This window comes from Vitis vinifera, chromosome 18, assembly GCF_030704535.1.
Source record: "Vitis vinifera cultivar Pinot Noir 40024 chromosome 18, ASM3070453v1".
Taxonomy (NCBI): domain Eukaryota; kingdom Viridiplantae; phylum Streptophyta; class Magnoliopsida; order Vitales; family Vitaceae; genus Vitis; species Vitis vinifera.
Window position 1 is genome coordinate 22272655 of NC_081822.1, and position 12709 is coordinate 22285363.

A 12709-nucleotide genomic window follows, 5' to 3' on the forward strand; every position below is an offset into this window, starting at 1 on the left:
GGAGAAGCAACATTGTCATATTTATTGTGTTAGCACACATCACATTCAACAACATAATGTTGGACAGAGAAGAGAGAAAGAAAGAGAGAGAGCGAGAATGATGGAGGAAAGCGATAGAATCTGCGTGTGAGCGAGGGTGTAGAAATCATTTTTTGCTCGGGGTCCCGAAAAAGCTTGAAGGGGAGTAGCTTCGAAGTGGAGTCGAAGACTTTCGAGATCGAAGTACAAGATAAGAAAGGTAAACTGCAAGCCATTATTGTGGAAAGGAAGAGAAGGATTTCTTCGTGGGTCAAGCTGGGACCGAAGAGCCTAGGGTTTTTTTTGGAATGTCTGTTACTCTGCATAAAAGATACGAGAACTGGGAAATGGGAAAGAAGATGGAAGGAAAACGGGAGGTCCTACTCGCTGGTGCGTGATGAGAACAAGGGGGGTGCTTTCTCCGGTTAGGCATTGTGGACCTGGAGAAGAAAAGCTACAACATCTTCATCCCGAAAGGCAGAGGAGTAAAGGGTGGCTGGTCTTCAATGGCAGAGACCTTACAGAGCTTGGGTGTAACCACTGGAAGGATAGAAAGCTAGTAGGATGAGGCAATCTTGTTGAAACCTAACTTGGTGTAAACTTTTGCGAAAGTGGTCCAGCTGCCGAGGAGTAAAGGCAGAGTAGTGGTTAGGGTGGAGGTTAGAGAGAAGGATTTGAGCAGAAACTTGAACAAATTGGTCCATTGCCTTGTTGGGCTTGGAACCCTAGCTCAGCTAAAGGTGACGACTTGAAAAGGTTGGAGACCAAATGGAAAAAATTTGGGGGCTGAAAGGTAAACTAGGATTGGCAAAATTGGAAAAGGGTAAGGTGTTGCTGGAGTTTGAGTTGTTAGCAAAAGCTAAGAAAGCTCTTAACTATGGAAAAATCTCGGTTGGGGAGCATCTTCTACGCCTGGAGAGATGGAGCCCTGAGACGGGGTGTTTGGTGGAAAGAAAGAAAAAAAAGTGAGGCCTGGGTGAGAATTGTGGGATTACCCGTTACATTATGGGATCCGGCCATCTTGAGAAGGATAAGGGAGGAGTGCGAGGGCTTCTTAGCAGTCAACTCCCACATGAAGAAGTTGGAGGACTTACAATGGGCCCAAATTCTAGTGAAGACAAACAGGGAGGATCTTTCTAACATGGTGAAAATCTGGGTTGAAGAGGTATGCTATTCTCTAACCCTTTGGTGGGAAGTGAGGCCGTCAATGAGGATTTTTCTATCCAGCAAAGGCGGGAAGAAAATCGGATCAAAAAAAGAGGTTGGGGGTGAGGTCTCTGCACGCGCTAGCAAGCATGTGATGGAGGAGGAGGGCAACACTAGGCTAGAGACTCTGCTACAGTCTGTCAACAGGAAGTGGGAGCAGAGAGCGGGTCGGGGCGTCCTTCGGATCTTATTCGAAGCTATTACGGGTCAGCGGGCAGGCCCCTTGGAGGCATGCAGTCTTTGGGTGGGCCCTCTAAGCCAGGCCTAGTAAATGACCCACAAAGCCTTAATCCGACAATTGGGCTCAATGGGCCTAGCCCAGTCTTGATTTCGAATGGGGCTGGCTCGTTTAATAATGGGTCAATGTCTCTGAAGGACTCTGGGTGGGCCAATGTAAAGGAGACCAACACCTTCACTTGGGCCAGAGGAAAGTCGAGGCCCGACCCAACCTCTACTTGAGGGCAGCGCCCAATTAGGTGTGGCCTATTCCTTAGTTATGTCTGGCCCAACAAATTGGAGGATATGAGACTCATAATTCACTAATTTCTGGGTAAAGGATGGCTTGCGAAAGCAAATAGAAAAAGAGCTCCAAAATTGAGGAAAGATCGAGGACTGACCATGCCTTAATTGAGGAAGCCTTGAGGTATGAGAATGCTCTTGATCCTAAAGGAATTTTGGTTTCTGGATTCTCTTCTTCCCTCTCTTTTTTTCTGATCCGACTCCAGTGGAGGAGTATTACGACTTTTCTAGGGTCGTTTGTGAGACAGTCCAGGAAGAAACCCCGTTATGCATGATCAATGCTCCGGGGTTTATAGAGGGTGGGACCGTTACTCGTTGGGAGTTGTTGGAATTGAATAATGGTAGCAATAAAGAAAGAAGAGCGGAGTTGAGCTCAGTTCAAATTAAGCCACAAGAAGAAAAAGGCTAGGAGAAGGTCAATTGGGAGGAAAGTAATCTGGCAAGGTTCAGCAATTTCTGGGATTTTAGACAGAGGGATTGGAGAAAGATATTCTGGACTTTTTGATTAAAATAAAAAAGAGAAGGGAAAAAATTCATAGCAAAACTCTTTTGGAGAAATCTAAATTCAAAAGGGAACTAAAAAGACTAGAGTGCACAATTAACTATGAGGGGAGGAAAAAGCAGAAATGCGATATGCAAAGAAGAGGGTGTCAGATCACGAAAGTCCAATGAAGTTAAGGCTATTGAGATGAAACGTTCGTGGAGCTAATGATAGCTCCAAAAGAAAGGTGATTAAGGCCCTCATTAGAAGTCAGAGGGCGGATTTGTTCTGTTTCCAAGAGACAAAAATTCAGGCAATGTTAGAGGGTGTGGTGAGGAGTTTGGGCACTAGAAGGTTTCTAAATTGGGGTGCCTTAGATGCTTCTAGCTCTGCGGGAGGGATTTTGATTTGTTGGGATAAAAGGACGTTGGATATGCTTGAATTGGAGGTGGGTCATTTCTCAATTTCCAGTAGACTCAAGAATGTTGAAGATGGGCGTGTTTGGATGTTCACAGGAGTGTACGGGCCGTTCTCTAGAGAGGAAATGGAATGTTTGTGGGAGGAGTTAGGGGCGATCAGAGGCATTTGGGATGATCCCTAGTGTTTAGGGAGTGACTTCAATGTTATTCTCTCCCGAAGGGAAAGGAGTAGGCAAGGAAGGCTAACTGGTGCAATGAGAAGGTTTGCCCAGATTGTTGACGAGCTAGGGCTAGTTGACCTTTTTTTGCAAGGGGGATTGCTTACTTGGAATGGGGGTCGGAATAATCAGTCCTGGGCTAGACTAGATAGATTCTTAGTGACCCAGAATTGGCTTGACCAATTCAGTGGGGTAGTCCAAGCAAACTACCTAGACCCACTTCAGACCATTTTCCCATTTTGTTGGAGGGTGGTGGGTTAAGGCAGGGCCCCTCCCCGTTTAGGTTTGAAAATATGTGGCTTAAAATTGAAGGCTTTAAGGACCTCCTTCGGGGATAGTAGCAAGGGACTGTGGTGAGAGGCAGTGTCAACTTTAGACTGACTACTAAGATGAAGGAGATGAAGCGAAAAATCAAATATTGGAATAGGGACGTGTTTGGAAGACTGGAAGTCAATAAAAACTCAGCTCTGCAACAAGTCGAGTACTGGGATGGAGTGGAAAGTGAGAGGAGCCTATTTGAAAGAGAAACAAAGCTGAAAAAAGAAGCTAAGGATAACTATAAAAAGTGGGTTTTACTGGAAGAAACCCATTAGAGATAATTGTCAAGGAAGCTTTAGTTAAAGGAAGGGGATAGGAACACAGGCTTCTTTCACCGGATGGCAAACGCCCACCGAAAAAATAATTCTTTAGATAGAATTAAGATTAACGGTGTGTGGTTGACTAAGGAGCAGGAAGTGAGGGAAGGGGTTGTGTGGACCCCGCATTCCGGCTCATGAGCTTCTACTCGATGGCGAGCTCGATATTTATTTGAAAATGATTTTATTTATTAGAAAATGACTTGGAGTCGCCACTTATTTTTGTTTTATTTTTAAAATGGTAAACAAAATAAGAAAGAAAATCCTAAATGTGACTCCTTATTTTGGAAAATGTGATCTGTGAAAAATCGGATCAAGGCTCGGGGGTCAGGTTATTTATCGGGAAAGTACGGTAAAGACCGTAGCACCCCTCTAAGTCCCTAAAAACGGGTCTCTACTAAAATGAAGCTGACATGGCAATCGACAAGAAAAGCAATGAATACCGACATAATCACATATTGAAAGCCAAAACATATATGGATGATGGTCAGAGTGAGAAAAGATGCATACCTGATCAGCAAACGGCAACGCGCTATCATAAAATGGGGTTAGTGCATAATAATAAACATAAAATATGTCACTCATATCACCAAACAAGAGGAAAAACCACCAGTAGCACGCATGACATTTCATTCAAATTCATTTTTATTTTAATGAAAATTTATTTGATGTTAGGCCCCCACCAAACCCCATTTTATTTTGCATGAATTAATTCTAATAACTCCAATATTCAGAATTACGGGATTAAATTCACGCTTATTTTAAAACATTTTAGAAACATGGAAGTTATGAAAATTACATACCGAAGAAAATGGCAGCAAATATTTTATTGGAAAAATGGATTTTTAGAAAGTAAGAAAAAATGCTAAGGATGAAAAATGGAAAAGTCAAAATATATTTTCAAAATTAAAAAATTGTGAAATGAAAAAAAAAATGGCACGTGGCCCAAAATGGGTCATGCATAGGTTCCTCTCCACATACCATGCACCACCAGTATATTCCTTTGATGATTCAAGCTTTGCCACCATGCAGTGTTTCCTTCTCATCTATGGCTACAACAAGCTTGCCCTCTGCCAACTCATAAGCCAGAATAAGAGCCCCAAGCTGCCTCTGCAGTTTCTTTACAACAAACACTTCTGACCCCTTACATATGCTCACTAGAGTACCTTCCTGCCAAGTTTACCTGTCTTGCCAGCTCAATGTGCATAGTGAATTGAGTTTGTGGGTAAGTACAGATTAACCACATGTCCACATTCGAACATATCCAAACCCCTGGCAGAAAGCTCATTTGTCACTAGAACCCTTACTTCCTCATTCTAGAATTTCTTCAAAGTTGTTAATCTGGCAAACTTATCGAGATCCCCAAGTAACTTTGCTGCTTTCATCTCATGAGCCTCTAGTTTGAGGATAGCATACTTCAGCTGCTTAGTGTGATTCATATAAGCTATCACATAATTGGCATTGGATTCATGAACGCGCTTTCTCAATGTATCGACCTTGTGCTGCAATTTTGTGACACAAAAATAACGTTTCGAAACTGGTGGAGGACCCTCTGCTGTTGCCTAAGTCTACAAGCTTGACCTTAAACTTGAAGCGGATATAGGCCCTAACGAATTAACAGGTCCAGTAGGTAGAGACTTGAGTGAGATTACACTCTTGAACAAACAGTGGGTTACTCCTCCAACTCCTTTGAGATTTAACATTTCAAATTGTTCGTCAATTGTTTCACCTCTCTCCAGGCCAACATACACAACAATCAATTTACAATATTTTATTTCTTCCTCAGTCTGTATACACACATCATCCTCTTCATGGACCTATTCAACCTCGAGAGGATTTCGACCAAGTACACATTTGAACCCATTCCAAAATAACCCTTTTTCCAGGTAATCTCTTGACAGTGCTGGAAGCATATCAACTCTCGTATTTGCACAACGCGAATCAAATTGAAACTCTTATTCTCTTCATTCCGCACCTAAAATTGTCACCTTTTGAAGAATTTGAAGAAAAATATGAAGGAATTTGAAGACAAAATATGGAGGAACACCTCAATTCATTCTGTGATACATTCCTTTACAATGAATGAAAGCATAAATAAATAGCCTACGGATATGAGACAATTCCGGAATGGAATTTCCCTTACATGGAAAGTGAATAAACTCTTACATGGGAATTAAATAAACTACTCTTACATGGAAAGTAAATAAACTACTCTTACATAGAAAGTGAATAAACTACTCTTACATGGAAAGTGAATAAACTACCTTGCTAGAATTATTCCTAAATCAATTATAATAAAGGCTGTACATTACACTAATTAGGGAAGTAAACAGAGGATGTTGGCTTGATTTCCAACACTCCCCCTCAAGCCGCGTTGTAGATGTTGATCATTCCAAGTTTTTCTGTCAGATCTTCGAAGTTAACTCGAGTAAGAGCTTTTGTGAGAATGTCAGCCGTTTGACAGTTTGTCGGAGTGTAGCTGACTTTGAAAACTCCTTCTTCAATCTTTTCCTTGATAAAGTGTCGATCTATCTCCACGTGCTTAGTTCGATCATGATGAACCGGATTCTTAGCGATACTGATGGCAGCTTGATTGTCGCAGTATAACACCATGGGATGCTTCAATGGAACCCGTAATTCTTCTAACAGCCTGTTCAACCAGATTCCCTCGCAGATACCTTGTGCCATAGCACGAAATTCTGCCTCAGCACTGCTACGGGCTACCACTGACTGTTTCTTGCTTCGCCATGTAACCAAGTTCCCCCAGACAAATGAACAATAGCCTGAAGTTGATCTCCGATCAGTCACTGAACCTGCCCAATCTGCATCTGAAAAAATTTCAATCTCTTTCTTTGTTGTTCTTTGAAAGAAGAGGCCCTTTCCCGGTGTCATCTTGAGGTATCTCAATATTCTGATCACAGCAGTCATGTGTTTTTTGGTTGGATTATTCATGAATTGACTTACCACACTAACGGAGAAGCCGATGTCTGGCCTTGTATGAGAAAGATAGATGAGTTTCCCCACAAGACGTTGATATCTTCCTTTATCAACTGGCGCACTTCCATCACTTTCTTCCAGTTTGACAGTTGAACCCATAGGCGTTTCTGCCGGCTTGCATCCTAGCATTCCTGTTTCATTCAATAAGTCCAGAACGTATTTGCGTTGTGAGACTGCTATACCTTTCTTTGACCTAGCAATCTCCATTCCGAGAAAGTACTTGAGGTTTCCAAGATCCTTGATCTCAAATTCCTTTGTCAGTAATTTTTTAAGTAAGTCAATTTTCTCTTCATGATCACCTGTCAAAATTATGTCGTCCACATATACAATGATAATTGCCAGTTTCCCTTCTGGGAAGTGTTTCACGAATAATGTGTGATCGGATTGACATTGAACGAATCCGTACCTTTTCACTACCTTAGTGAACCGTTCAAACCAGGCCCTGGGAGATTGTTTGAGACCATACAAGGATTTTCGGAGTCTGCAAACCTTGTTGAAATTTGATGTCGTCTCAAGTCCAGCAGGAATGTCCATGTAAACTTCTTCCTCTAAGTCACCATTGAGGAATGCATTCTTCACATCAAGTTGGTGAAGTGACCAATCGAGATTAGCTGCCAAGGATAAAAGTACACGAACAGTATTGAGCTTGGCAACTGGAGCAAAAGTTTCTTGATAGTCAATGCCATAGGATTGGGTGAATCCTTTGGCGACCAACCGAGCCTTATACCTGTCCACATTACCATCTGCCTTGTACTTTACTGTGAAAATCCACTTACACCCAACTGGTTTCTTACCTCTTGGGAGGTCAGTAATTTCTCACGTACCATTCTTTTCCAGCGCCCGAACTTCCTCATCGACTGCCGCCTTCCACTTAGGATACTTGAAAGCTTCATGAATATTCTGAGGAACTTGTATCTCTGTGATGCTAGAAGTGAATGCACGAAACGTAGGTGATAGCTTATCATAAGAAATAAAATTTCCAATGGGATGCTGAGTGCATGATCTAACTCCTTTCCTCCAAGCTATGGGCATATTAAGAATATCATTTTCTAACTCGGAATCAACAGTACCATCAGGAGCGTTGTTACCTGGAAGTTTGCTTGGATTAGGACCCGGTTCTGCCTCATGGGTTTGTTGAGAAAGTGCTCTTTCCTCCGTTTCCTCTTGGATGTGCTCCTTATCCCACAAGTCAACAATGGACTCGGGTTGATTAAATGACTCTGGAGGAATGTGATTTTCAGTGGTGATGGGTGACTCACTGAATGACTCAAGATCCCAAAATTGATATTCCTGAGTTGAATTCTCCCCCTGAATATCGTTTTTGGGATAGTAAGGCTGGGTTTCAAAAAAGGTGACATCCATTGAATTGTAGAATTTTCTTGTGACCGGAGAGTAACACTTATACCCTTTTTGATTTGAAGAATACCCAAGAAAGATGCACTTGAGTGACCTAGGATCAAGTTTACTTCTATGTTGTTGATTGATATGAACAAAGACAGAGCACCCGAAAATTTTGGGTGGGACGGTGGAGATGAGACGAGTAGTCAGAAAGGATTTTAGGAGAGTTTGACAAGGTGTTTGGAATTTTAGTACCCTAGACGGCATCCTATTGATGAGGTAGGCTGCCGTAAGGACAGCTTGCCCCCAGAATAATTTTGGAACATTCATGGAGAACATTAGTGATCTAGCCACCTCTAACAAATGCCTATTTTTCCTTTCAGCGATTCTGTTTTGTTGTGGGGTATCAACACATGAACTTAAGTGAACTATCCCTTCTTGTGCTAGAAATTCTCCTAGAATGGAGTTGAAATAATCCCTAGCATTATCAGACTTTAGAATTTGTATTTTTGACTGGAATTGGGTCTGAATCATATTTTTAAAATTTTTGAAAATTTGACTCCTTTCAGATTTTTCTTTCATGAGGAATACCCAAGTTAATCTAGTGTGATCATCTATGAATGAGACAAACCACCTAGTACCAGTTACATTTTTTATTCTTGACGGACCCCAGATATCGCTATGAATCATTGAGAATGGACTAGACTCTTTATAGGGTTGAATGGGAAAATGAGACTGGACTTGCTTTGATAATTGACAGATTTCACACTCAAAGGATTGTGGATTTTTATTAAATAATGAAGGAAATAAATACTTGAGATACATAACATTTGAATGACCTAAGCGATAGTGCCACAACCTAATTGCACTATCGTTATTTTGACATGAAACCGAAAAAGAATTACTACCAACTGTCATTTGAGGTTGTTCTTGTGGATCGTGGCGCTCCTTAAGGATGTAGAGTCCAGAGCATTCCTCAGCATTGCCAATCGTCTTCCCCGAATCCAAATCCTGAAATTCACAGTGAGTGGAGGAAAAATTAGTAATACACCTCTTTTCCTTAGTGAGTTTACTAATTGACAATAGATTACAGTCCAAGTTAGGAACAAGGAGAACAGAGTTGAGAGTAAGATCCCTTGATAGCACAACTGAACCTGTTCCGGCAACCTTTGATAGTGAACCATCTGCTATTCGGACTGTTAAATTATTTGGACATGAGCTATATGTATCAAAAATTGTCGCATCTCCCGTCATATGATCAGATGCTCCTGAGTCCACTATCCAAGGTTTTTTACGTTTCTTACCAGCAGTGAAGGCACTCAAAAAATTACCTTTGTGAGCCAAGGTTCCGGAACCAATGACCTGGTTGGAAGATGAGCCAGTTTGTGACTGTACTGACAAAAGAGGAGACAGTAGTTTCTGAAGCATCTCCATTTGCTCCTTATTAAAAGGGCTAGCTTCAGGTTGTGGTGATTGTTCATCGGTAGCCACATGATTGCCTCGTCCTTCTTTCTCAAGTGGTTGACATGGCTTCCAATCTACTAGCTTTCCATGAATCTTCCAGCAAGTTTCTCTTGAGTGTCCCGGCTTTCTGCAATGATCACACCAAGGTCTACCTCCTTTAATTTTTTGACGGTTGTCAAAAGGAGCGAATTGAGTCTTAAGAGCCGAGCTTTCTGCCATATTCAGTTGTTGATGGGATCCCATCATGAGATTTTTCCGACTTTCTTCGCGACGGACTTCAGAGAATGCCTCTCTGAGGCTAGGTAGGGGTTTTACTCCCATGATTCTTCCTCTAATTTCATCAAGATTTTTGTTCAAACCTAACAAAAATTTAAACACATGTTTCCCTTCGACAATCTTTTTATACAAAAAACCATCTGTAACACAATTCCAGTTATGAACCTCAAACGTATCAAGTTGACGCCATAGACGAGTAAGAGTATTGAAATATTCAGTTACTGTAAGGTTTCCTTGACGCAAATCGTTGAGGATGCCTTCAATCTGGATGATTTCAGATGTGTTTTCCTTGTCTGAGAAAGTTTCTTTTGCAGTGTCCCAGATTTCTTTGGCAGTATCAAATGACAGAAAATTTTCACCAATGTCAGCGGTCATAGAGTTGACTAGCCAGGACATGACCATATTATTTTCTGCTATCCACTTTTTGTAGGTTGATGCTGTGGTTTCTGGTGCCGCCGAAGCTCCGGTGATGTAGTCATCTTTCTCCTTTCCCCGTATAAACATTAATATGGACTGAGACCATTGCAAATAATTTTGCCCATTCAGTTTATGGGTTGTGATTGGAAGATGAGAGGTTTCCATCTGATGAGAGGATGAAGACGATGAGATGATGATATCAGAAGTAGAGGATGATGAGTTGGTAGCCATTCCAAAGGCTGGACCGTATTTAGGCATAAATTAGAAGAATAGAATTGAGTAAAAACTGACTAAAGATGAAGACGATGAGACAGGATTAAACCTGCTCTGATACCATGAAGAATTTGAAGAAAAATATGAAGGAATTTGAAGACAAAATATGGAGGAACACCTCAATTCATTCTGTGATACATTCCTTTACAATGAATGAAAGCATAAATAAATAGCCTACGGATATGAGACAATTCCGGAATGGAATTTCCCTTACATGGAAAGTGAATAAACTCTTACATGGGAATTAAATAAACTACTCTTACATGGAAAGTAAATAAACTACTCTTACATGGAAAGTGAATAAACTACCTTGCTAGAATTATTCCTAAATCAATTATAATAAAGGCTGTACATTACACTAATTAGGGAAGTAAACAGAGGATGCTGGCTTGATTTCCAACACCTTTCTATCAGCTACGAGCTTCCTCGCCTCAAGGTATATAACCTCAGGCTCATTCAGCTTTTCAAAAAGTTGCACTGAAAATCCCTGTTCATCATCTCACCAATGTTCCCATTTGGACAAATCAAACAAAGAGAAAACTCCTTTGAAGACGCCGCATCTCGTGGAGCCGAATAAAAGTAGTGTGACAAGTCTCTATCGTCATCTCTATGTCTTCGACAAATACCATCCAATGGAACTAAACCCATGACTTGAGCTCTAGACGTTGGACCCATGAATGAACCATCGGATGAAAGACATTAGGACGGACATAAGTAAGGATTATATGGGAGAGATTAGTGATTCGAATGAAAATGATGAACTTGCCAACGATGCAATCAAAGGAGATATCTAAATCAGACGACCTGGCGTGCTATGATTGGAGATCCCAAAACTTGGTAAGGTTGCAGCTCGGAGGAACGGGATTGCTGATGAGTGGAAATACGAAAGAAGAGCATGGGATTAAGTACTTCAGAGATCTCAAAATCTCTCTAACACTCAGCGTATTTACCACGTCGCTATCTAATCCACGAGTCAAAAATTCTGCATGCTAAGGCGTGTTCGGAGCAGCAAAACGTAACAAAGCTTGATAATCTATATTTATTGCCCAGAAATCAGTGTCCTACAATACGCTTTCAATTATCCGATTAATGGCATGGTCGTTTTCATCACTGACACCCACGACCTTTCAATCTCAGGTGATCCTATGAGCGCAAGTGAATAGCATACAATGAATCGGCATCATTCCAAAGACTTCCTCTCATATTTTAGAGGAAAGAAAACACTTCTGACGAGCGGCTGAAGAGAGTGTCTTGTAGGAGGATTCAACAGAAATAAAGGTGGAGGATGAGATGAGGTTATTGGAGTTAGTGAGATCGAGGGTAGCCATGCACAGTAGGACTTTATGTGTATGGAAGGTGAAAGAAATAAAATAAGAGCAAGGTGGGTAATATGGTGGGGAAGATGATAAACTGAATGGAATGAGGATGTAATGGTGATCCAACCCCGTGGGTATGAGGGATAGGAATTTGTGGGGAAGAAATGTAGAAACAAGTAGGTACGAAAGATACGGATTGAGAGTGATGAAGACTAGTGAGACATATGAGTTAGGTTGGTAAGAAAGATAAAGGGATGAATATGGTAATGGGTATAACGAATTGGTGAGTTTATGTGGGATAAACTGTGGGTGACAATTATGATAGGTACGAACGGTGTGTAATGGAATGTAAGTGGTTGGAGGAATGCGTAATGGATGTTAGTGTGGCCATGTATGGCCATGCAAAAGTTGAGGGAATGGGTTTAAAGGACATTTGAAAAATGGGTAAGTGGTGTAGAGAGAAAGGTGGTAAGAAAAATGGGTAAGTTGGGTATTGGAGGATGGTGATATGCATGGGGGTATGGGATGAGATGTGGGTTTCAAGAGTGGCTCACCAAAAGGTGGCCATGCATGGCATACTAGAGATGAGGCAAAGGGTCGGTGGATCTGATGTGAACCGGAGCAAGGGGGTGCACCCATGATTCTGTGGAGCCAGGTAGCAGCTTCATTTATAAACCGGTGAGTTACAAACCGAGTTCTTCAAGTTCCCACATTGTAGTGCGGTATTCAATTGATCCTCTAGTGAGATTGGTAAAGACGGTAACTTCAAAAGAAAGTAGAGACATTATATGGACTTCAAAAGCTCTCCTATAACCAATCCTCATTGTGTGCAGTGGCTACCACCCTGGCAGAACGCAGCAAATGGCTCCCTCAGCAACCCATCACATGAGGGCTCACATGTACTTCCATCAATGGAGGTTCCATCAGCAAAGATAACCTCAGATATGTATATCCAGGAGTGGAACCCACGACTGGTCTGGTGAATGAACCTACTGGGGAGCTTCTTTATAAGCTTCACAGAAAGCAAGAAGACGCTCTCAGGTTCCAAGTTGTACTGTATCATGTCGTGGTGCTCTAGGAGGTGGCCAAAACCTTAAAACCTTTAGAAGTCATGACCTCCACAATCAAAAAG

General features: G+C 41.6%; 1 protein-coding gene across 1 annotated transcript; it reads right to left on the reverse strand.

Annotated features, from left to right (window-relative positions):
* Nucleotides 1-8759: 8759 nt before the first annotated feature.
* LOC109121963 (uncharacterized) lies at nucleotides 8760-9616 on the reverse strand. Its single transcript, XM_019217856.2, has 2 exons — nucleotides 9163-9616; nucleotides 8760-8842 (listed from the first exon to the last, which is right to left on the reverse strand). The coding sequence occupies exons 1-2, from the start codon at nucleotides 9614-9616 to the stop codon at nucleotides 8808-8810; spliced, it is 489 nt and encodes a 162-aa protein (XP_019073401.2). The 3' UTR covers nucleotides 8760-8807.
* Nucleotides 9617-12709: the final 3093 nt, after the last annotated feature.